Source organism: Ovis canadensis, chromosome 1 (genome assembly GCF_042477335.2).
Source record: "Ovis canadensis isolate MfBH-ARS-UI-01 breed Bighorn chromosome 1, ARS-UI_OviCan_v2, whole genome shotgun sequence".
Lineage (NCBI taxonomy): Eukaryota > Metazoa > Chordata > Mammalia > Artiodactyla > Bovidae > Ovis > Ovis canadensis.
The window spans coordinates 5,953,398-5,979,482 of record NC_091245.1 but is presented as its reverse complement, the minus strand read 5'-3'; the positions used below and the strand labels follow the sequence as shown (position 1 = coordinate 5,979,482).

The 26,085-nt window shown below is 48.9% G+C and overlaps 1 protein-coding gene across 6 annotated transcripts in view; it reads left to right on the top strand.

Moving 5' to 3' along the window:
• The window catches only part of AGAP1 (ArfGAP with GTPase domain, ankyrin repeat and PH domain 1), a 573,926-nt gene that overhangs the window by 352,023 nt on the left and 195,818 nt on the right, over positions 1-26,085 (top strand). For all 6 annotated transcript variants that reach the window (XM_069584757.1, XM_069584767.1, XM_069584775.1 and 3 more), the window contains exon 10: positions 16,477-16,581. In XM_069584757.1, the coding sequence (XP_069440858.1) occupies positions 16,477-16,581 (105 nt within the window). The remainder of the gene's footprint in view (positions 1-16,476; positions 16,582-26,085) is intronic.

The window sequence follows — 26,085 nt, the reverse complement described above, 5'->3', positions numbered from 1 at the left end:
ATAATCACATCCTGCTTTTGGTATTCACATTAGGAAGAGTTTTTTAAAAAGTGAAGTTAAACATAAGAATACGTTTTGTTTGACTGAGCCTGTCTCAGATAACCTATATAGAGTCATCCTCTTTTACTGCTGAGCTCCCCGAACCTGGCATGTGGTTCACACCTACAGCCCATCTCAGAACTGACCACAGGCAGGGTCCTGGCTTGTCACTCGGGGCTCATGGTGGCCCTACTGGGCAAAGCAGGTCCAGAGCTGGGGGTACTTAAGCTGAGGAGGGGGAGGAGGCAGCGTGAGGAGGGGTGTCTTCTGGGCCCGGGAGCCGCTGAGGCTCTGCAGAGGGGGGGGCCTTGCTTGTCGACAGCCCTCAGCAGTTTGGCAGCGCTGCTGGAGGAAGCCTGGTGTAGGTGTGATGAGGAGCTCTGGCCTGAATAGGGTCTCTCAGGGACCCTGGAGGGAGCTGTCCACAGCTGTGGGTGAGGTCTTCTAGGGCAAGGCTTGGAGAGAAACCAGCTCTGGGCAGGGGCAGTGTCCGGCAAGGAATTGGTAGACGGGTAGGACAGAAGCAAGAACAGAGTGTGTCCCAGGGAAAAGACATTGAGAATTGTTTGTCTGGAGAGAAAAGACACATCTCCCTGCAGAAGACGAATACATGCTTGTTCAGCCACTAAGTCGTGTCCGACTCTCTGAGACCCCATGGGTTGCAGCATGCCAGGTTCCTCTGTCCTTCACTGTCTCCTGGAGTTACTCAGATTCATGTGCATTGAGTCGGTGATATCCTCCAACCATCTCATCCTCTTTCACCCCCTTTTTGCCTTCATCTTTCCCAGCATGAAGGTCTTTTCCAGTGATTTGACTCTTCGCATCAGGTGGCCGAAGTACTGGAGCTTCAGCTTCAATATCAGTCCTTCCAGTGAATGTTCAGGGTTGATTTCCTTTAGGATTGGCTGGTTTAATCTCCTTGCAGTCCAAGGAGCTCTCAAGAGTCTTCTCCTGCACCCCGATTGGAAAGCATCAGTTCTTCAGTACTTTTCCTTCTTTCTTGTCCAACTCTCACATCCATACATGACTACCGGAAAAACCACAGCTTTGGCTATACAGAGTCAATGTGAATGTGAAACCTACTCAGCTCACCTGATGTCTCACACTCTATTTCTACGCCCCCTTCACACCCCAATCCCATGCACACCAACAAACAGTTGCCCTGGGGGGTATAGTATCAGTGCTGGTGACTGGGTTTAGGGATCACTTGCTTGAATAAAGAGGCAGCCGCAGGTTTTTTTATTTCTTATACAGAATTCCCCTTGCCACGTCTGTCACCGTAGTATTTTCGGCAGTGCCCGCCATCTGTCGCAAGGAGGGGTTCCTCCACCCCTGGCCTCGTGTCACCGGTCTGGACACTGGGGTGTCCTGGCTTCCAAGTCGGGAGACTGAATTCAGTGATTTTCTTTAGTGAAAAGAAAAAAAAAACAACAAAACCTCACCTACTCAGAGCTGGTGGAGTCCATCTCCAGCCTGTGGTTTTGTTTGTGGTTCTAGCCTCCAGGGGTGGTCTGGGTGGGACCAGCCCAGGATGGAGGATGGGACCAGCCCAGGATGGAGTGGTCCTGCTCAGTCACGCACCCTCGGGGTGATGAAGCGGTCCCGCTCGGTCACCCACCCTCAGGGTGATGGAGCGGTCCTGCTCCGTCACGCACCCCTGGGGCTCCGGACAGTGGTCAGTGTACAGAGGGGTGGCCACAGAGGCGTCCCCTGGCTGAAGCTCATCACTGCTGCCGAAACCCTGGTGCCAGACGGAGGCAGAGTGAGAGGGAAGGAAAACAAGCCGATCAAGAGAGAACGTTAACTGGAAAAATCAAGAAGGGTCTGTGCATCCTGGCGGGAATAGGTTTTTTCTCCCTTTCTTTTATTTTGATGTGAGAGTTGTTTTTGGTTCTTGTTTTAAATTATTCCAATATATAATAGGCTCATTGTTGTTATTTTTTTCCTGCCCCTGTTAAAAGAATTCATTTGGTTCTTGCTGGGACTTCATATTCAGCCGTAATTCAGCCATAATTCACCTGAAGTACACATCTCTTCAGCATTCCTCAGGTCAACGTGGTTTTTAAAAAAGGGGGTTGAAAAAAACCCAACAAACTTTTTTCCCTTCTCTATCATTGTTCTCCATCTTGTTATTCAGTTAACATGGAATTAAATTGGATTCTGTGTCCATCATTATTAAAATGTGAAGTGTGTCGGTCACAAGGCATCCATTCCGGGGCAGTTGGCTGAATAATTCTTTTCTTTATTATCCCAAATTACTGCTGAGCTCTGGAGAGGGGAGCAGTTTAGCCAATTATTGCCATTTGAGCTGGATTTGTGGGTGATTAGCTCCTGGTCGAATCCAGTCCCGGCCGGCGCTTTGAAGCCGCGCCGTGTGATTTTCTCAGCGGTGAGGTAGGAATCGGCGCGGCTAATGACAGGAAGGTCGTGCGGGTGAGCTGACCCGCGCGTGGTGCAGGCTCGGGCTTCGCAAATAGGGCATCCACAATAACAAGTGTGTCACTAACCCCGCCGTGCATAATCGGGGCTTTATAGGATTGCCGGAGATGCTGACAGCTCAATTAAAGTGGAGCCCTTTGTACCCTACAACCTGGCAGAATGACAGAAATATTACTAACCAGAAAGGGGAGGGCATCACGGGGGGGCGGGAAAGCTGGTTAGAGATCCCCAATCCTCGCCTGGTCCCTTGGCCCCCTCCCCCACCTTCCGCCGCAGGCTGGAGCGGAGCCTCCCCCGTTTGTGGTTTAATAGAGCCTCTGGATGGGGTCTTGGAGGCAGATATCACTATTCCAAAAAATGAGCTCAGTTAGGATGGGCTTCCTGCTGTTTCTATGGAAACACTCTAAACTGGGTGTAAAGTTAAAATGGAGGAGTCAGGGCAAAGCTCGCAGCTCCTGGTCAAGTCAGTCCATCTCGTTTTACCAACACTGACACCCAAGCCTCACGTGTGTGAGTTTGCTAGAATCCTTTTGCATTTGAGGTGGATCTGGGGAAGCCAGTTAATTGAAGTTATTGTCTTGCATACAATGAATGGTTGTTACTGATTTTCTTCTTTTACTTAAGAGTATTTTCTACACCTGGAGCCATAGGCTGCTTTGACCCACAGTGTATGTAGTCTTATCATTTTTGTCACGCTTGCTTTTTCCTTGTTAACCCTCTCAGGTGTGGGTCCCTCATCTTGATTGGATTGGATGGCGTTTTAATTGAGTGGTGGGGTTTTACACCCTCCCGGCCTTTTTATTTTTGGTTTCGGGGTTTTTGATGGATTGCTTGGATATACGGAGACATTCTGGGTTTTTGGAGCTGTTTTATAAGTAGGAACATCTGTAAATTGGGGTGATTATGTAGGGCTAGCCTGTGCAAACTCAGAGAGACCTGGTTCCCCAGCATTCCCAGTCTGTTGGGGTATGCCGGATCTGAGGTGCCTCATAGACACCCAGGGAACACAGCCTGTTGGGAATAAAAAGTGAGCCTCCAGTGAGCTGGGATTTGAGAGCTGAAGATGCCGTCTGTCGTGGAGACCTGCAGGGCGTGTATGGTGAATCCAGGCTGTGCGCCTGCTGTGCTGGGTGCTGGAGGACTAGACCATTTCTCTTCGCTACAGCAGCTCACAACCTGTCTGCCCACCACTGCACCATTCTTTCAAGGCTGCTGTGCTGCTGCAGAACCAAACTTGGGTCCTCTTGCCCACAGTAAAGCTACTCTGTGGAGGCAGGGTTGTGGTGAAGGAAAGTAGGGTTTCCTGCAGGTGCCAAGCAAGGAGTCCAGGTAGCTAGTGCTCAGAAGACCCAAATTCACTGATGGCCTTCAGGGACAGGCTTTTAAAGTCAGGGTCTAGGAGGAGGGTTGTGGGGTGTGTGATCAGCCCGTGGACAGTCTTCTGATTGGTTGGTAATGAGGTAATCGGGACTCAGCATCATTAGCCTTCTGGCTGCAACCGGTCTGTGGTCTCCATGCTTGTGGGCAGCGTCCAGTTAACTTCTCCCACCCGGTGGGGGTTTTAGTATCCACCAAACCGCTGAGAGGACGCAGTGCAGAATGCTGTTACCCGTGACCCCTGAGGAGGAGCTGACACTCCTTGACTTTGTTTAATGGCCAAAGTATTTGTTATTTTGTCTTGCTTGATTGTTTTCTATCTGCATTGTTTTTCCCTTCTCTGATTAAATGTATTTAAAACTTTTATTAAGGTTTTTCTACGGACGGTGGGCAGGCAGAGGACATGTGGTTGGGGGGCAGTGCATGGAGCATCATCCCGGGGAGGCCCCGATGGGTCCTGCTTTGTTCCAGTCCCATGGACTAGGGGGCTTAAAAAGAGTCATTCATTTTCTCACAGTCCTGAAGCCTGGAAATCTGAGGTCAAGGTGATGCCTTCCTTCTGAGGCCTCTCTCCCTGGTTTGTGGCTGGCCATTTTCTCCCCGTGTCTTCTGAGGCCTCTCTCCCTGGTTTGTGGCTGGCCATTTTCTCCCCGTGTCTTCTGAGGCCTCTCTCCCTGGTTTGTGGCTGGCCATTTTCTCCCCGTGTCTTCACACCAGTTTCATTCTGTGTGTGTCTGTGTCTGAATCTCCTCCCGTAAGGGCACCAGTCACACGAGGTTAGAGCCCATCCTAAAGGCCTCATTAACCACAGGCTCCTTAAATGCCCTGTCACCCAGAGCAGTCACGTTTGAGGTACTGGGCTTAGGACTTCAGCATCAAAATCAGGGAGGCTGTAATTCAGCCCAAAACAACCACTGTCTAAGGGACCAGGTGATGCTCGTTTCAGTAGAGGTTATGGAAGCCCAGAGCCCTGTTTCCGTAAGTGTAACGGGGTCTTCCCCAGGAAGGGCAAGGAGTAAGGGGAGGATGCAAACTGGGAACTAAGTGGGGAAAAGCAGGCTGTGCCAATTTTAAATTAAGTCAGTGGCTGCTGATGGCTTCTGTGTGGTTCCAGGGCCAGAGAGTGAGTGTTTTAGGCTTTGCAAGTCACATCATCTTTCCTGCAACTCCTGAGCCATGCTGTGCCATGTAAAGCAGCCACATGTAAGGACGGACATGACCACGTTCTGATGAAACTTTATTTACAGAAAAGAGGCAGAAGGTAGATTTGTCTCGCAGGACTGACTTTGCCAGCCCCAGTCCTGCGGGAATCCCAGTGTGAACAGTCTCTGTAGGGTCCACTGGCCTTGAGATTCCTGTTGAAGCAGGAATGAGCCCAAGGCTCAGGTTTTTACATCCAACTCTCCTGATGGGGAGTTCGCAGCATCAGCTCGGTCCAGTGTGTAAGTGATGGGGGGATGTGAGCAGAGGAGGGTGCAGACGCCACCCCTGCAACAGACACTTCTGTGCGTGAATTTCCACTCCTCTGGGTCCAGGCATGTTCCTCTAAAGCATGTATTTGTTACCTGCAAGGGACAGCTTGGCATAATAAGAGCAGGAGCAGGATGGATGGAGAGTGAAGTTCTGTTCTGGAAAAGCAGGCTGTTGGGGAGACAAGCAGAGAGTGACACCAGACTGGGGGGGAGGGCTTCTGCAGGAGCCCCCGACCAGGCAGAAGAATGTCCCTGTCCCTCATATGATCATTTGATCCCTCTGCTTCCCCAGTTTCTAATAATGAAATGTATCTCTCAACCAAATGCAAGTCAGCCAAGCACAAGTAGTATTTTTTCAGTCGCTCAGTCATGTCCAACTGTTTGCAGCCCCATGGACTGCAGCACGCCAGGCTTCCCTGTCCTTCACCATCTCCCGGAGCTTGCTCAAACCCATGTCCATTGAGTTGCTAATGCCATCCAAGCATCTCATCCTCTGTCGTCCCCTTCGCCTCCTGCCTTCAGTCTTCCCCAGCATCAGGGTCTTTTCCAGTGAGTCAGCTCTGCACATCAGGTGGCCAAAGTGTTGGAGCTTCAGCTTCAGTGTCAGTCCTTCCAGTGGTTTCCTTCAGGATTGATTGGTTTGATCCCCTGCTGTCTAAGGCACAAGTAGATAAGGTTGATACATTTTATGGGGAGGATCTTGATGACAGCAAAAGTACTGAGTGAAAATGTGAGACTTAAGTGCTCGGTGATCATACTCTTTGACTCTTGTAAAGATGCCAGCTTTCCTCTGTGATGTTTTAGAAATTCACAGAAACCTTGAACTGCTATCAGGAGAATCTACTCGAAAGTCCTAAGAATGGGAATTGTCATGACACTGAGGCACCCTTGACAGGTGTCCCTTACGGAACCGAAGAAGGATGCAAACGGCACTTCTTTTTTTAGAAGCAGCAATATGAAACATTTTTGAACTTGTATGGATGGATTCAAACCCTGGAAAAACTACCATCTTTTTAAACTTGATAATTAGGGAGCTATCGCACCCCCTCTGGTGCAGCAGGATAATTCAATTTATATGACTGCTGAATCACACGCAGACTCTCCTTTGCTTTCAGTCAAATGCGTGTGTGGCCTCCAGTGGCTGTTAAAGCAGATGAGAAATGCTGCCTCTGAGCGAAGATCAGCGCTTCGTGGATATGTCTGTTGATGGTCTGATCTTTCCGTGGCTCAGCCTGCGGCAGGCTGGTCCTCCCTTGCCTCGTAGGACTTTGGCCGTTAAATGTTCTCCTGGTGTCGTGATGCTCTCTGGGCTGGCGGGCGCCAAGACCACTGGTCCCCGCGACTCAAAACAAAGACTGATTTGCCTGCTTAAGACCCCCAGCCTCGAACGCAGTCAGTAAATCTTTGTTGGTAAATAATTGCTATCGAGCAGGGTTTTAATATAAATTTATGAGTGGTGTTTTATCACAGCTTGGGGCTGCAACGGGCACTGAGTGATGGATTTCAGACGCCACTTACATTCATTACATTAACTTTGTAAGTTATTTAAAGCTTGTACACTTAACATTGCTTTTGGCTTTCAATGACCTCTTGGGACCAGGCAGAGACTACACACGGCTAATAAAGAGATTGCAGCCTAAAAGATAATTCTACTCTTTGCTCCACAGTAGAAAACGGTCCTTGAGCCAAGGAAGCAAGTAATGCCTGCCTGGAGTCTGAGATTGGTTGTAGATCATTTTAAAAAAAAAAAAAAAAAAAAAAAAACAGCCTTTCTGGGGCATCAAAGAACAAAATGGTAACAATTAGATCAGCATTTGCCATTTCCAAGTAAGAGAAGAGGAATATTTGAAATGGGACAAAGCCCGTACATTTCTTGCTGTGCAGACAGGCCAAAGATGTTAAAGCTTTGCAGCTGGTCTGGAGGGTGAGATGATTGACAGGGAGGTGCCCTTGCGTCCAGTTTTGAGTACAGACTACTGCTTCTGGCTCTTATGCTGCAAGGGTGATCTACTGCCGGGGATTAACTCACATCAGAGCGGTTTAAAGCAGTAGCCATTTTCTTATTGCTCATGGCTCTGTGCATCAGGAATCTGGGGCAGGGATGTTGGAGAAAGCTCATCTCTGCCCACAAAATGCCTTCTAGGGCTGGGGTGTCCACGCTGATTCCCTTACTCGAATCTGGTGCCCCAGCAGACGTGGCTCCTGTGGCAGGGGGTGGATGCCCACTGGTCAGTGGCGATTGCCCCATAGATGCGACCCACATTCTCCCCTGTGTGGTTTCGGGGTCTTTGCCTCCTCACTGTCTCCCTAGCAATATGGTCCAACTTCTTTTACAGATGCTAGGGCTCCCAAGGGCATAAAAACAGGAGCTTGCTAGGCCTCCTTCAGGCTTTGGCCAGAATAATAGCACCACTTCTGGCACATTCTATTGGTTAAATTGGGTCTGGGGTCCTGGGACGACACAATGAGCTGGGTTTTTGAGAGTCATCTTTGGAGACTGACTACTTCAGTCTTCCCTCGCACCTGCAAAATACCCTCACCCTGATGCACAGACTCTCATTCCATGTGGCATCAGGCTTCCAGCCAAGATTGTCGTCTAGGTCAGGCATGCATGTAGGTGAGGCTCCTGGGATAGAATCCTTCCCCTCTGAAGACCAGGCACTCGGGAGGTAAGTGATGTTACACACATGCACACTCACACAGCACTGGTGCAGGGACGGGAGAACCACAGCTGATCCCTTATTCACAAAAGTAGGAGAGGGACGGGACGCCTGAAGCTGTTTCTGGTCCCCAGCAGTTCTGAGCCCAGCCGGGCACCCAGTCTGCCCTGCTCTGGGCAAGGGGATGTTACGCTCCCGGGGGCATCCTCCCTGGTCCTGGTCTCTCTGTCTGAGTCGACCTTCCTCCTCCATAACAAGTAGCCTGTGTTCATAGCTACGTAGCTTCCTCAGCCTGCTTCCTACCATACTTGGGTTGAAAGCCCAGAAACTCTTTTCATTTTGAACCTTCTCTGTGCTTTTTAGTCCAAAGTGGTGTAATTCTTAAAAAAAAAAAAAAAAAAGGCCTCATGGGTGTCTTTTGTATCAGATTACAAATTCCATCCATTAGACAAAGGCCAGTCTACACATCCCTGTCTCTAATCCACAGATCTTCTCTAACATGAAGGGCCTACCTTAAATCTTTCTGAGTTCTCAAGAAGGGGGTCTGAATGGCACACCCTGGTGGTGTCTATATTTTGAAATCACATCTCCTGGCATTCAGGGCTTCCCTGGTGGCTCAGATGGTAAACTATCTGCCTGCAATGCAGGAGACCCCAGTTCAATCCCTGGGTTAGAAGATCCACTGGAGAAGGGAATGGCAACCCACTCCAGTATTCTCACCTGGAGAATTCCATGGACAGAGGAACCCAGTGGGCTACAGTCCATGGGGTCACAAATAGTAGGACACGAATTAGCAAATAACAATTTCACTTTTCGCTCCTAGCATTCTCTGGATTTGGTCTTTGATCTGAGGCCAGTTCTGATTCTCAGAGGTTTCTGCTGGAGAAGAAGCTGGGACTGAGATACCATTTTTCTCATGGTCTGGTCCAGCAAGGTTTTGAAATATTTATTTCTAAGTCTGCTCGAAAACTACCTTGAGTCCCTCTCCCTCCTTTCAGACTCAGCTGAGCAGCCAGTGTGCCTGGCATTCTGCTCTCAGCCAGGTCCATCCAGGGGTTCGCTGGGTGCCCTGGCTGTGCTGCACCTTCCCACAGGGGGCAGGTCTGCTACCTGTCCATCCAGCCAGCGCACAGGTCAGCCCCCTTTCTCCACCCTCAGGGAGCATCTTCCTCATGGTCCTTCCAGCTGCTCCGTCCCACCAGCCTCCATCTGCTGCCTGATTCCAAGCCAGTGCTACGTGTTTTTGACTTTTGTTACTGAAGTGCCAGATACTACTTCTGTTTTTCTAATCTGTTTGTGCATAGGGCTTCCCTGGTGGCTCAGACAGTAAAGCGCCTGCCTGCAGTGTGGGAGACATGGGTTCGATCCCTGGGTTGGGAAGATCTCCTGGAGAAGCAAATGGCTACCCACTCCAGTACTCTTGCCTGGAAAATTCCATGGACGGAGGAGCCTGGTGGGCTACAGTCCATGGGGTCGCAAAGAGTCGGACACGACTGAGCAGCTCCACTTCTTCATGTACATAGTACTCTCCTCCGAAACTTGTGTCTGTTAGTCGCTCAGTCGTGTCCGACTCTTTGTGACCCCATGGACTGTAGCCCACCAGGCTCTTCTATCCATGGAATTCTCCAGGCAAGGATACTAGAGTGGGTAGCCATTTCCTCCCCCAGGGGATCTTTTCTAGCCCAGGGACCAAATCCAGGTCTCCCACATCGCAGGCAAATTCCTTACCATCTGAGTCACCAGGAAAGCCCAAAATTTAATGATTTGGAAAAAAAAAAAACTGTCATTATTTTTCATAATTCTGTGTCTCAGGACTATGGACAGAGCACAGCGTGGCTTCTTGGCCAGAGCTCCCCAAAGCAGAAGCTGTCAGAATGTCTTTCGATTTAAATGCAATGTAGGGGGCATCACTTCAGCTACTTCTGGGTAAATTGAATCTCAGGCATCCCCCAGTCAGTGTGGGATAATTTACACAGGGGCCGGAATAACATGAAGCCTGGTGCAAATTGGAGTTATCTTGAGATCAGCTACCAAGCTGGCTGTGTGCCTTCGGTAAGCTACATACCCTCTCTGTGCCTCAGTGGCCTCTTCTGTAAAATGGGGATAATCAGAGTAATTACCAGCAGGTGGTAATAAGCTTTCGGGGATGGGGGGAGGTAATTCTTAACTTGTGAGGCTCTTAAAGCAGCATCTGGCTCACAATGAGCCCCATATTGTTTCAAAGTAAAATTTTTTTAAAACAGAGGCATAAGCCATACAGGAGTCAAATAAAACATTAACCGTAATTGACGTCTACACTGGGGTAGATGGTCAGTGAGAAACAGTTTGAAGCAGGAAATTGTTTTTACATGTACAAAAGTGGCATCTGAAAGATAGACTGAGGATACATTTTGACATTCCGCCGTGCGGTTTTGCCCTGGGTCACACAGGATCAAAGGGACTTAGGATCAGCAGGACCGTCTACCTCGCCAAGGGGGGCTGCCCGCCCGCGTGTCCCCGGCAGAACGCCTTCCGGCCTCTGTCATCTTCTAGCTGGTGGGATCACGGCTTCACGTCCTTCAAAAGTTTAAAATGAACTATTTATAGGGTTTTCCGTTTCCTTGGCGCTTAGAGTAGAAAGTGTGTGAATTTGGGAAGACAGAACCACAGAGGGATGCAATCTAGGGGCTCAGCCAGATGCAGTGAAGGGCCTCCTGGCATGTTTGAGCATCGTGGCTCACTGGTAGAGGTTTGTCCTAAAAGGAGGCTGGGTTCTCCCTCTTTGGCACTTTGGTGGGATCCTACTGTGTTCAGAGGAGAGACACAGCACGTCAGAGCACTGGAACCTTTTGCTTCCAGAGGAGTTGGGGGCTGAGACCAGGCTTGGCTATGTAGCTGTGTGATATCTTACTGGACCTTGGTGGCAACTAGCCTTGGTCCCTGGAAGTCAGGGTATGCTGGGACAGCCTCCGCTCCAGACTTACAGACCAACCCCCCCCCCAACCCCCGCCCCTCTGCGCCATCTCTGCTCAGCCGTGGACTCCTGCTTGGGCAGCTCTAGGGATCCAGACACTTGCTGTCCCCAGGGATGCTCAAGCAGGGTGGGCCCAGGCAGGGATCCTGCACAAAAGCTCATCTAGCAGATTCGGAACTGAATGGTTCAACTTTCAGAGCCTCTTGAGATTCTGCTATTCTGTGATTCCCACTTGATACAAATTACTCTTTAAAAAATCAGTGTTCAGAATTAATTTAAGGAAAAAAAAAGAAGCAACAGGAAACACGTCTTGAATCCACTGAAGCTGTTGCCTGAGTCTCCTCATTTGAAGTCCAATTGAACCTCTGATTACACAAGTTCTTCCGCCAAAGCCCTAGCTTCCTACCGTAATTCATCAAAGAGCTCGCCTCCCATCATGTTTCTCAGGATGGGGCTCTCTTTATTGTTTATGGAGAGACCACCGAGCATGCTGGCTTCTCTTGGTGTCGTGGCTGACCTTTTCTAAAGGCTCACATGTTTATGTGCGCAAGTGGACTCTGACGTCTAGAGCTGTGGGCATTGATGCAGGACTTCCCTTCTGGGAAGTGAAAGGCTGTGGATGGCCGTCGTCTGGGTGATAGGATGGAGGTCCCACGTGGCCCTCTGTGAGTCCAGTGCCTTAGTCCAGACTCCGATACTGCCTCCTACTGACTCTTGGCATGAGGTCACAAACACAGAGGTGCCTGCCTCTGACCTGCCCATGTGTTGGGTTTGGCCTGAATTACATGCAGATGGTGTATAATCCATTTCCAACATTCTAAAATAAGGAGCTGTCCCTAAAGCTCCAGTTTTTCTTTTTCTCTTGACTCATCAGGAGATCTGGAAACGTAGACACATACTTTGGGTTCCCTGCACAGTTCAGGGAGGCCGTTTCTGGAAGGGTGGCCTCACTGGGCCTCGCTGAACCTCCATCAGGAGATGTGACCTTCTCCACTCGCAACCGCCCTGACCACCCCTTCCTGGAATTTTTTAGTAGCCTTGAGATGTGCTTCCATAAATTCTTCATCGCAGTCTCCCCCTCTCAAGGACACTCAGCGTTTAGGACATTCTCAGGGTACTCAAGATTCAGCAAACAGAAACCCCTTCCTCTGGGTCCACGTGCAGTAGATTTTAGGGGGCACATCTGAATCTGTTCCTGTTAGAAGGGTGCTTGTCATTTCTTTCACTGTGTGAATATGAAATACCAGTACCGATTGGCCACCACCCCTCAGGAGAGGAATCAGACCTGAATGGCTGCCAGGATCCTGGATGACCCACCTCTCTCGGGCTGGGGATTTGTGCCAGGAGAGAAGGAGCTGGTACTTTGGGACTGAAGGCTTTGGGCTGAGCCATGGCAGGGACACTGGTAGGCTTGACTGTGATGGTCATTTCCAGGTCTGAACTTAGCAGCCCACGGTGCTAACGGAAGAAGTGGAGAGGGCAGGGTGGCTGGTCCCGTCACTTTCCATCAGCTAACGAGCACCCTCACCTCTGTGGTCAGAGTTCATGTCCAAACCAAGGGAGCCACGAGAGCAGCTGCCCCTGTCCTGCTGCCGATGGGGGCTGAGTGAGCGAGAGAGCGCGGCAGTGCTTAGAAATGCGTGGCGCGTGCTCAGGCCGCTTAAAGAAACGTGCGCCTTACCTGGGCCACCTCTGCCCAGACTGGCATCGGGGCAGCCCCGACGTGTGTACATATGATGTGGGGAGCCAGTTCAGTCCCCGCCTGGTGTCTGATGGGGGCATGATAAACCCAGCTGGGGCCAAGGCTGAAGGACAGAAATAAGGCTCCAAGCATGCCAGGGTGGTCTTCAGTTCAGTTCAGTCGCTCAGTCGTGTCCGACTCTTTGTGACCCCATGAATCACAGCACGCCAGGCCTCCCTGTCCAACACCATCTCCCGGAGTTCACTCAGACTCACATCCATCGAGTCAGTGATACCATCCAGCCATCTCATCCTCTGTCGTCCCCTTCTCCTCCTGCCCCTAATCCCTCCCAGCATCAGAGTCTTTTCCAATGAGTCAACTCTTCGCATGAGGTGGCCAAAGTACTGGAGTTTCAGCTTTAGCATCATTCCTTCCAAAGAAATACCAGGGTTGATCTCCTTCAGAATGGACTGATTGGATCTCCTTGTAGTCCAAGAGACGCTCAAGAGTCTTCTCCAGCACTATAGTTCAAAAGCATCAATTCTTCGGTGCTCAGCCTTCTTCACAGTCCAACTCTCACATCCATACATGACCACAGGAAAAACCATAACCTTGACTAGGTCTTCAGTCCCTGCTGAATTCTGCAGTGTTTGAATAGTGCAGGTAATAAGAGAGAATCCTTCGAGGTGAATCACAGGATTATTTAAGATAGTAAAGATTTGGATTTTGTATTTATTTATTTATTTTTTTAGCAAGATGTTGTTTTCCTAGCACCTAAACAAATTGCCTAATTTAAGTCCCCAGAAAACTATGATGTCCCCTCTTCACTTGGCCTCCTGGTAAATTTTTTTATTCCCTCAAGAAAGGAGTCTTTATTCCCCTCACCAGGCATTGCAGGACTTGCTCCTGAAAGTGCCCTGAAGATGGCCTGAGGACTTCTGTGTGTCCCTCTTCACGGAGCCTGTCTTTCATTTGAGGAAGAAAGGAAAAGCTTCTTGAGGAGGTCCTCCCTGGTGGTCCAGTGGCTAAGACTCTGCACTCCCAATGTTGGGGTGGGGGGGGGCGCAGGTTCGATCCCTGGTCAGGGAACTAGATCCCACGTGCTGCAGCTGAGACCCGGCACAGCCAAGTAAATAAATGAATAAAAATAGTAAAATATCTTTAAAAAGGCTTTCTGAAATGCAGGGCAGCTCTTAGCTGGTGAGGATGCACAGTGACCCCAGCCCCTGGTGGTGTTGCTGGAATTCCATCTGAAATGGAGGGTGGAAAAAGGTGAGCCTACGGAAGAACTTGTTTATATTATGTATATACCTTTATTTGGCTTTTTAAAAATATGTATAATTTTATCTATTTATTTGGCTGTGTTGGGTCTTTGTTGCTCCTCACGGGCTTTCTCTGTTTGCAGTGGGCAGGCTCCGCATGGAGGCGCTGGTTTCTCTTTGGTTTCAGATCATGGGTTACTCTAGGGCACACGGGCTTTGGTAGCTGTGGTGCGCGGTGTCTAGAGCGTGGGCTCAGTAACTCTTGGCACACAGGCTTAGTTGCTTGGTGGCGTGTGGGGTCTTCCCCGACCAGGGGTCGTACCTGTGTCCCCTGCATTGGCGGGTGGGTTCTTAACCACCGCAGCACCAGGGAAGTCCCTGTGCCAGATTTCATTATGCTAAGTTTTAAAATCTTAGAAATCCCACTGGGGAGAGACATTTAATGATGTTAAGGGGTTGCTTTTTCATCGCCACTAATTCACTGTCACTAATCGAGCCCCCCACACACACTAGTTCTTACTGTGCCCTGAAACCTGTATCCCCTCCAATGGGAGCTAACATTTTTTCTGGAGCTGGTTCCCTTTGTTGGTCTCAATGCCGTGTTTGGTTTATGTCGGTTTAGATCCCAAGAAATCAAGGTCTGCAGCTTTATATATCACGTGCTTCTTTAAATAAGAACTTGCAAAGAAATGATCTTCCAAAGGTTTACTTGTTAGTTGCCTCAAACTCCGAAATATTTTCCCTCAGAAACAATAAACATTGTGGCCAGAGTCCCCAGGTGGCTCATAATCCGTTACGTTTGTAAAATCTGTCCATAAAAACACAATGTCATAATATTGGGAAACTGACTCAATGGAAATGAGTTTGAGCGAACTCCAGGAGATAGTGAAGGACAGGGAAGCCTGGCGTGCTGCAGTCCATGGGGGTCACAAACGCAATAGGCTTTTCCAGTCCATGCAAAAGAAAAATGCCTTCTTGGTGGTTTCTCGTCCTTTGGTTCCTGGTTGATAGAATTAGGAGGTGGGTGGGGGCTGGTAAAAATTCTCAAAGGGACTCAGGAGGCCGCACCTTCCTAAGGTATCAGATTCTGTTTCAAACTGACCATTTTCTTTCTGCCTCCATCTGGGTGAATCAACTCACGTTAGTCTTAGGCTTTCCCAGTCATACTTATGATCTCGCACTTCTCCTTGTCTTGGCTATGCTGGCTCTCATCACGGCACATGGGCAGACTTCTCTTACCGTGGGGCACAGGCTCCAGAGCCTGCAGGCCCAGCAGTTCCAATGTGCTGGCTTCTCTGGTTGTGGTACACATGGGCTCAGTTGCTCCAAGGCAAGTGGAATCTTACTTCCCCGACCAGGGATCGAACCCACGTCCCTGGTTTGGAAGGCGAATTCTTAACCACTGGACCCCAGGGAAGTCCTGATCACATTAACATGTGAGCAGCAAGAGGAAGAACAAGGAGGGAGGTTCTCCTGCTCCCCTTTGTTTCTGTGGACTGGAGTTAGACGAATCCAGATGTGAAAGCTCAACTTTAAAACTGACTGACTAGGAGGACGTGGGGCTTCCCTGGTGGCTCAGATGGTAAAGAATCTGCCTGCAATTCAGGAGACCTGGGTTCATTTCCTGGGTCATGAAGATCCCTTGGAGAAGGGAATAGCAACCCACTCCTGTACTCTTGCCTGGAGAATCCTGTGGGCAGAAGAGCCCAGCGGGCCACAGTCCATGGGGTCACACACAGTTGGACATGATTCAAGCGGCTTAGAATGCACACATGCAAGCAGTGGGGCCTGAAGCCCCAACAGGGAAAGAAAGGACCGACTCAAGGTGCTGGGCCTGGCGGAGCTCAGGCTGCCTCCGGTTTTCTTAACTCAAGAAAGCCTAGAAATGAGACAGAAGGTTTGCTGGGAATTGGTAGTAAAAACAAGAGCAAATCCTCATCAGTCATCTAAGGAAGACTGGATTAAATATACTTGTGTGTCGGTTTCAAGTGTTGAATGGTTTTTAAGAAGCTTTAATATGATTTCATTAAAAATGGATTAAAGTAAATTATACACAGTTCATCTATTAAATGCCATTGCTAAGTTTGCAAATGGAATTTCATTTTTAATAAATTAAGATCTGAAGTGAAAAACTGTAAAATAAAATGTTCTTATTTGTAAATATCGTAAAGGAAGAATATGGTTAGTCTTATTTTTAGAAAAGGAAATTTACGTTCCTTTTTTAATTCCTTTAGGAGCTCTGTGTGCTTACAGCTTAGTTATAGGAAAAGGTATGATATATCACATCACAATGGTTTGTATTACATTGGTTGAACCAATGGCACATCTTAGCCCTCGTTAATGTCACAATATTAAGTTCTGCACTCACATACACAAAAGGGAATTTTATGTCGATTGTATCTCTATTTTATAAAAAAAGAAAGGGGAAACCGCATGACCAAGCCAGAAATGTTTTATTTCCATTTTAAGATGGCAAAGAGAAGACGGAAGTTTAACAATTTAAAAGGTAACCTATGTGCCTACTCTTTTTAAAAATGTACGCAGGATTTTACGATTCCTACTAATTTCTGCCTGGCTTCTTTTTCGCTCATAGGGCATGCTGCTGAAGCGCAGTGGCAAGTCATTGAACAAGGAGTGGAAGAAGAAGTACGTCACCCTGTGTGACAACGGCGTGCTGACCTACCACCCAAGTCTGCACGTGAGTGTTGCTCCCTTGGAGAAGTGAGCAGGTACCGGGCTCCAGGGACGCAGAGGGGGCCCATGCACAGGCGAGCCTTTCGGCTCTGTCAAAGGTTAAAGTAGTATTTTACTGAATTTTAAATTACTCTTTTTTTTAATTGGTAAAATTTATTTTGAAAGCAAAATGAATATGTTATAAGATTATAAATTTTGCATCTTATTATAATACTAACAGAATGAAAGTTACTTTCTTAATAGAGCATTCCTTTAATAGTATGTAGTCTTCCTCTTTCCCAAATTAAGGATTTTGCGTTAAATTCTATTTTGATAATATATCTCAGTGTTCTTTTAGCTAATTTTTTTTTTTACAGAATAACCCTTTATTTTCAGTCTATATGGTGTTCTTATAGTTTTTTTTTTTCCTGTTTTTTTTAAAGTAAACTAGTATTTTAAATGAGAGGAAAAAGACAGGAGCAAGTAGTCAAAGAGAAAGGAGAAAAAAATCTATCTGAAAATCTAGACTAAGAGAAACTATAGGAAGTCTACATACGAACAAGCTCCATTCTGAGAGTGCATTCACAAGTCCGGGTTGCTAGAGAGTCCAACAGAGTTAGCTCAGATACCCCGCTGACACAGTCGACCTGACAGTGCGGTACTCTAATAAGTTTACGGGCTTCCCAAGTGGCTCTGGTGGTAAAGAATCTGCCTGCCGATGCAGGAGACGTAGCAGATGCTTGTTCAGTTTGGGTTGGGAAGATCCCCTGGAGGAGGAAACGGCAACCCACTCCAGTATTCTTGCCTGGGAAATTCCACGGGCAGAGGAGCCTGGCGGGCTACAGTCCATGGGGTCACAAAGAGTCGGACACGACTGAGCACCATAGGTTTATAATACTTTTCTCCAAAAAATACATTTAAAAAAAAACACAAAATAATAAGGAAAGCATTTTTAATCTTACAGTACAGTACCTTGGAAAGCACAGTAATGCAGTACAACCGCTGATACTTCTCAGTAGTACCAGCTGCGTCAAGCTGCTTTCACGCTTGCTTCTAGACACCCTGGGCTTGAAATAAAGATGCTGCACTGCTGTCCTCTCTACAGCACGGCTCAGTGAAGTGCACAGAAGCACAACCCACTCGCAGAGGATGCACGCATGTGGCAACACACACCAGACACGTGAGCAAGTAACGTGACTGGACATGCGAACACACAGTTGCATCTTAGAAAGTCTGCAACTTGACAGTTCATTTGTAGGGAACTCACTGTGCATCGAAACCCAGGCTCAGCTTGAGCAGCTGAGAACAGCAAAACCAAGAGTTGAATGCATGCCGGTTTGCAAGGCAGGTTCGTTTTCTCTGTGCAAGAACGTCTCTTATCCTGGTGATTTATATAAGGTAGAGGGAAAGACACCTAAGTTCATCACTGGGAGAAATGACCGTCATTGGGAGCTCCTTAGGAAAGCTTTGGTAAAACCTGAAGGTGGTTGCCATGACTCTCCCAACACAACATATTCCATGAACCTTGCGTGACGTTTATCTGCCTTCACACAGGTATATGTGTGAATATGTGGTATTAGCTGGTTGTTTGACTATATCACAGTGTTAAGCATAACATTAAGCTTTTAATTTTAAGTACTTCTTGAAAATTGCACTGTGATTAATGAGAAGTTAAAGATAAACATACCAAAGAAAATGTCCTCCTCCCAGATAGCCCCTAAGAAATGCGGCTGCTCACATTTTGAGCTGTATCCTCCTAGCCGTGTCCACAGTCTACGCCTTTGCCTCTGCTGGCCTGCAGCCCCCTTGGGTACACAGCGTGCTCCCTGCTCTCCTAGACGACGCCAGATCTCAGGCACCTGCCCGTGCCGACAAACACGCCTCTATGCCACCATCTTAATAGTTACATAACATCCATCCTGCACGTGTGCCCCAGCGGACTGAACCAACATTTGGCGAGCCGACTTCCTTTCTCCATGATTTTTACCGTTGTGAGTCACTCTGATCAGCGTCCTCGTTTGACACCTCTGTGCCCACATCCACGTCCTGCAGACACATTCCCAACCATAGCCTTCCTGAGTTGAAGAGGGTGTGCTTCTGTGGGCTCTGGGTATGGACTGCCAAATTCCAGGAAAGACTGTCAGTTCATCTCTGGCTTTTCGCCCCTGTACTCTCCGGAACATTTCCCTTGTTTTTTGAGCTTTCAGTAGGACAGGTAACAGATGGTGTCCTTGCAGTGGGACTTGCTGTCTGGAGTGAATTTGCTTCCAGGGTTTCCCCAGTAGCTCAGCTGGTAAAGAATCCACCCGCGGTGCAGGAGAGCTGTTCAATCCCTGGGTTGGGACGATCCCCTGGAGTAGGGAAGATCCCCTGGACAATTCCATGGACTGTATAGTCCATGGGGTCACAAAGATTCAGACACAACTGAGTGACTTCCTCTTCGACATTTATAGTCCCTTGCAGGTATTTGGAGTGGCTGTGTTCTAGTCTTAAGTTGTCGGGAGCTGCTGACCCCCAGCGGCTGAGTTAGCCCGACATTCTTTGGTTCCAAACAGGAAGAGGAATTACCTTCCTGAAAGCCTTTGCAGCAGGACCAGTAACAGAGTGTATCCTCACCATGTCATTTGCTGGCTGGGGTGAACTGTCCTTTTCCCTCTGGTCTTCCAGCAGTGGCTTCCCCTCTCTGAACTGGGCTCAAAAGCAAGCGTGTATTTAGGCCCCTCTGCTTGTTCCTCCTATTGGTGGGAAGTCTTTCTGCGCTTCACCAGTAGGTAGGCTTTCGAGATACACACTTCTTGGACTGAGGGGATTCCTTGTGCTTGATTGATTGGGGTTATTTGGGACATAGAGTCAGGCTGCTTCCCCAGTGGCCTAAACCAGAGACTTAACACTATCCCGTGAGGCCTGCCTGTGACTGTCATGCTCCCGTCTGGGTCTTTGGGGTTCTTTCTCCAAAGCTCCATCAACAGGGAGGTGCCCTTTCCCGGGCGTAGTTCTTCCTAAAAACCCCATCAGAGAACAGAACCTATTGATGGACCCGTTTGCTCTGTTCCTTGGAGGGAGACGTGCAGTCACGGTCTCCTTGCTGGCCTCACCGACCTTTAGAAAGTGAGATCTCATGGGTAATGCCCCCCCCCACCCCGGTCACATTCCAGTCTCCTGCTGAGCACCTCAGAGGGACGTTGGCTGTTTCTTGCCAAGGGGGAAGAATGGTGGCAACAGGAGATGGTTCTGGAACATTCCTGCTGGAGGGCCTACGCTCCCTTACTTTTCCTCTCTGCCTTTTGATGATACGGTCGTCATCCGTTCTTCAGAAGTTCTCCCGCACACGCTGCTTCTCATGATGGTCCTCAGTGCCATCTTTCCTTTTTTTTCCCCTATGTATGCATGGATATTATTGGAATATAGTAAAGAAGCAGAGTGGGGCTTTATAATTGTAGAGCAGGCAAGAGCCATCGTTATTTTAAAAAGTGCGATTCGGTTAATGCGGGTCGCCTGGGAGCTACAGTTATTGATACAGGTAGACAGTTCCCTAAGGAAGTGGCTTAATCTAGTGGTGAGCTTGAATTACTAGACCACAGAGAGATGTCATGACTTTCATTGCAATCCTTCGTGGATTCTTGTTTTCACAACCAAGCTTCGGGTGGACATTTAGAGTGCTGGGAGTTCCAGGTATATTTCTTGGCAGGTGCCTGAAATGTTCTGGTCTTAGGTGTTCGGAACCACAGATGCCCAGTGTGACTTCCCCACTGACTCAGTAGCAAAGAAACTCCTACAGCGCAGGAGATGCAGGAAACGTAGGTTCGATCCCTGGTTCAGGAGGATCCTCCGGAGGAGGGCATGGCAACCCACTGCAGTGTTCTTGCCTGGAGAATCCCATGGACAGAGGAGCCTGGTGGGCTGCAGTCCATGGGGTCGCATAGAGTTGGACACACCCGAGCGACTGGACCCCACAGCAGACGCCCAGTGGCTGAGTTAGTCGTGTGCACTCTGTGGTCCCAGACACAAACGTGCATCAGGGGGATGTCCAAGGGCAGAAGATGCATCAGGGGGATGTCCAAGGGCAGAGTCCTGACTTCCCTCACTAAGAAATTCGGGAGCATTCAGATAGGTGCTACTTTAGGCCCCAAAGGTCTACATCGTGGAGAATGGCCCAGTTATTAGAGTCTGGAAAATTTCAAAAGGGGATGGAAACGAATGATCTCAGATAGCAGTCACACTGTAACACTGGCTTCCAAGGTAAGGGGTGTTACGGGAGAAAGACCACTAAGATCACTGGCCGCTTGAGCTAAAGACCTAAGTGATCTTCAGCCATTTCCTTCTCCAGTGCATGAAAGTGAAAGTGTGAGTTTCAGGTGTATATTTTCAGCACTGGGGAACTCTTGTCCAGGTTGGTAGCTTCCGATTTCCACACTGTCCATCATCCACCTCTTACTGGTCACAGAGCAGGGGACCTACATTGGTCTCAAATAGCAGATCCTACAACCCGTGACTCTGCTGGGAGTCACGGGAAATAACCTGGCTAAACAGGCTGACATTTTCAGACAGAGTTTTCAACAGAGGTTGTGGTTGTCCTTGGTGGACTATCTGTGCCAGTGACCCTGTACCCTCCTAACTTTTGATGATGAGATGGTTTATATATCAAAAAGGAAGCTGGCATGCTTTTATGAGGGCAGAATTTTAATCAGGTAATTAATACTCTGATAGTAGGGAGGTTTGGGGTCGAGAGCAATAAGGCTTAAGATGCATCAAACGTAGGATTCAAACAGATGTTAGGCGGGCCTGCAGCAGCCCCTTCAAAACCAGCATTTTCCTGTGGCCCTGGGGCTCCCTTCCTGCTGGGACATTTTATTTCCTGTGCACACATGCGCTGCTCGGGGCTCCATCAGCCTGGACTCTGACTCCACCACTGGTCACCTCGGATGTGATGCCCTGTTAAACCCACGAATCTGGGGCCTTTTGCATACGAGGAAGATGGGCACAAGAGTAAAGGACCAATGAACATTGGGGTACACGTGTCTCTTTCAACTCTGGTTTCCTCGGTGTGTATGCCCAGAAGTGGGATTGCTGGGTCATAAGGCAGTTCTATTTGTAGTTTTTTAAGGAATCTCCACACTGTTCTCCATAGTGGCTATACTAGTTTGCATTCCCACCAACAGTGTAAGAGGGTTCCCTTTTCTCCACAACCTCTCCAGCATTTATTGCTTGTAGACTTTTGGATCACAGCCATTCTGACTGGTGTGAAATGGTACCTCGTTGTTGTCTTGATTTGCATTTCTCTGATAATGAGTGATGTTGAGCATCTTTTCGTGTGTTTGTTAGCCATGGAAGCAAGCTAGATGTCCATCAGCAGATGAATGGATAAGAAAGCTGTGGGACATATACACAATGGAGTATTACTCAGCCATTAAAAAGAATACATTTGAATCAGTTCTAATGAGGTGGATGAAACTGGAGCCGATTATACAGAGTGAAGTAAGCCAGAAAGAAAAACACCAATACAGTATACTAACACATATATATGGAATTAAGAAAGATAGTAATGATGACCCTGTATGCAAGACAGCAAAAGAGACACAGATATAAAGAACAGACTTTTGGACTCTGTGGGAGAGCGAGAGGGTGGGATGATTTGGGAGAATGGCATTGAAACATGTATACTATCATGTAAGAAATGAATCACTAGTCTAGGTTTGATACAGGATACAAGATGCTTGGGGCTGGTGCACGGGGATGACCCAGAGAGATGATATGGGGAGGGTAGTGGGAGGAGGGTTCAGGGTTGGGAACTCATGTACACCTGTGGTGGATTCATGTTAATGTATGGCAAAACCAATACAGTATTATAAAGTAAAAAAATAAAATTAAAAAAAAAGAGTAAAGGACTGAATCTAGTCATATGGAAAACGGCCATTGCGCTAGATTGTCATACTGCAGTCAAATGCATCACCTGCAGGGTGTGGCCTGCCTCAGAGAGCATGGTCTGCACGGCCGGACACCCCCTGATCTGATCTGAGCTGATCTAGGCCGCTCCAGTGTTAGCCAGTTTAAAGTCACAATGCTCCGCAGCAAGAGATGTGACCGCAGTGAGAAGCCTGGGCACCACAGCTAGAGAGTAGTCTTTGCTCACCTCAACTAGAGAGAGCCTGATCAGAGCAGCGAAGACCCAGGACAGCCAGAAATAAAAATAAATAAAATTTTTTAAAAAATGAAGCCCCAGATGACCACACTGACCAGTGCTGCTGGACAGGGCCATCCCACATGCCTCTCCTGCCCCCACCTTGCTGTACTGCACCCCACCTTGGCTCCCCGGGCTGCCAGCGATGGTGGTTTGCTCAGACATCTGCTTGGACAAGATGCTCCGGCAGCACTGAGTTCTGACTTTAGCTCACTTTGGGTGCTTTGGAAGCAGGAAGCTGACCATTTCCTAAACTTGCTTAAAAAAAAAAAAATCCACACAGCTCTTGTATTTTTTAAATGTCTTCATTGGATGCCCTTTAAAAAAAAAAAAATCTCCCAGAAGAGGTCATTCGTATCCTTGAGGGAAACAGACACGGTTTCCTCATTTCACAGGTGTCCGTGGAAGTGTTTACGTAAAGATCATCCTTTGGACAAGTTTCAGTCCCAGCAGGTGTCTCTCACAGGTTTATTGTTGCTGTCGCTCAGTCGTGTCCGACTCTTTGCGACCCCACAGACTGCAGCACGCCAGGCCTCCCTGTCCATCACCAACTCCCGGAGTTCACTCAGACTCATGTCCATTGAGTCGGTGATGCCATCCAACCAGCTCATCCTCTGCTGCCCTCTTCTTTTGCCCTCAGTCTTTCCCAGCATCAGGGTCTTATCTAATGAGTCAGTTATTCGCTTCAGGTGGCCAAAGTATTGGAGCTGCAGCTTCAGCATCAGTCCTTGCAATGAATATTCAGGGTTAATTTCCTTTAGGACGGACTGGTTTGATCTCCTTGCAGTCCAAGGGACTCTCACAAGTTGGTGGGGTAGAAAACAAACCCAGCCTTTGGACAAAGCAAGCAGTGGGTGCCAGACCCCAGCTGTGCACCTGCTTGTGGAATCTTAGCAGAGCAACATGCTCTTGGAAACCGTGGATTCAGAAACAGGCCGCCAGCTGTGAAACCAGGCATCCTCAGCTTTGCAGCAGGCAGTGGTTTTGGGTAAGGCCAACCAGCCTACCGAGTGCTTGGGTTGGGTCAGCTGCCAGGGAAGCTCCTGCCGATGGCCTCCCTGGATGGCCGGGCCCCATCATAACTCATGTGCCCGAGATGAATAATAGCTCAGGGCCTCAGATGGTGGCCCCGTGACATCAGTTTCCCCTTCCTCCTTCACATCCTTTCCTAACCACGTCTTCTTCCCAAGCCCTCAGAGTCTGCCCAGATGTGTCTGTGTGTTTCACCCCAAGATGCATCCTACAACAGATTATTTAAGAGCCCCAAATCCTTGGTCCCTCTGACACACAGCTCGGCCTCATTCTGGAACTTATTCAGCGCAGGCGTACCTGAACCTTCCCTGACCACAGCTAGACGTCGTTGAAGGAAGCCTTTTTACCGCAGGCATGTTTCCTGTTGTTGAAAACCCGAAACAGTCCTCTTAGGGGGAAGAGACCCTCTCAGAGCAGTGGAATAGAATTGCCAGCACGTGGCCAGATCATAGGTGTGACGGTCTGGGAATTAGAATACTGACCAAACGTGGATCCTGCCCAGACAGTTCCCTACAAGTTGATACCAGTGATGCCTCCGGGCCCCAGATTTGCTCTCTCTGCGCTCCTGGGAGTCTCAACCCCACCCTTCACCCAGTGCGACACCCCCAGCCTGCTCTGCCCTTCCCCAAAGGCTCAGGAGCTGTTGGCAGTGGCTGGCTTGGCCTGCCGGGGTCCGCCTCCCTCCTGCAGCGTGGGTAGAGAGGGGCAGATGTGAGCAGAGGTGGGAGAGGGAATGGTGGATCTCAGCCCAGGGGCTTCCTTCTCAGCCCAGTGGTTCTTGCACTGCGGGATGATTGCTTCAGGGTGCGGGGGCAGGGGCATGCTCATGGCGTTGCCTCCGTAACTGAGTGTGCGTGCCCCTGGCCTGTGGTGGAACTTGTCGTGAAGCATCAGCTCCTGTGTCCTTCCCCTTCTGCACGGGGTCAGGCCCTTCTTGGCATGCCTTTTAAGGTAGACCCTGAGAAACTGGCCAGATGAAGTCTGCTCGTGAAACCCAGAGAGAGAGTCCATTCACTCCAGGGGATGTATGGTTGTATTGTCTTCTGAAGATCACTTGAGACTCTTTAGAGTGTGTGGTCCAAAAATGCCACCAAAAACTCTTAGCAAATAGAGGCTCCTGGAGCCAGTTGGACCCCCAACCCCACACCCCACCCCAAGATTGGTGCTGCTGGGTGGGATGAGTCTCATGGTAAGACAAAAAACTGGGTTCAGGAGAAAAAAAAAACAACAGTTTATTTGATTCATCTTTCTTTCTCAAGATGCTGTTATTAAATGGAACCTAGAACACAGTTTAGATAGCACGTGGGGAACCTAACCAAGGTAACGAAGCTGCTTTGGCTTTGTGGGCACTCCGAGTAGAGTGTCTGACTGCCCTGGTTTTTCCTAAGATGTGGGACGTTTGGTGCCAAAAATGCAGGAAGCCCCAGGCAACTGGGACAAGTTGATCACCTGCCCTTCAGGACTGACCAGCTTCACTGCTCCTTCACCTCCACGTGGTATTTCGCACAGACAACCCTAAATACGTAAATAAGACTGAAACGGTAAAAAGCAAGCTGTTGGCGTCTGCTGTGGCCCTGTGGTCTGTATATTTTTTTGATTCTCGGAAGACCTATACAACTATAAGACCTTTAAAAAGCCCTAAGTGCTTGACCTTCTTGGAGGAGACACATCTGAGTGTCCCGAGGTTTCCTGACACTTGGCTGGGTCGTGGTCTGGGTGGGTGAAGGGCTGCCAGTTCTGAGAGCCTTGGATTCGCTCTCTGTGGACTTGAACGTGAGCCCTTAAGCAGCACCTTGATGGGAAAGTGGAGGGGATAATGAGAAAGAACTTGGACCCTCAGGGCCGCACAGCTCAGCACTGCCGCCCATTCATCTTCCATGTCAAGGGGGCTGCCGTCCAGGGCGCGGCTGAAATAACTGCTGACAAGGCTGTGCGCGGGGCATTCCTAAGTGGACCCGTAAGAGTTCACTTGGGGCCGCAGGTCAAACCAAGGACTCGACGGTGCCCTAACCAGGAAGGTTCCCCTGGCTTCCTCCTGAGCACGAGTGGCTGGCTGACACAGCGGACTGACCTGTACTCGAGGTGCTCACCGTTTTGAAATCTTCCTTCCTGGATTTCTTTCTCGTTCCATGTGCCGCCCGAGTGAGAAGCCGCTGAGCTGCGGTCACTTGCCCCTGCCCTGCAGAACCGGACGCTTCCTTCTCACAGGACCTTCCTTCCTAATCAAGTGGCTTAGACGTTCCATTTCCACGCAGCCTTTGCTTCTGTATGCCGTTGACATTTCTTTGTTTTTTCCCCCCACGGACTCCGCCTCTGAAT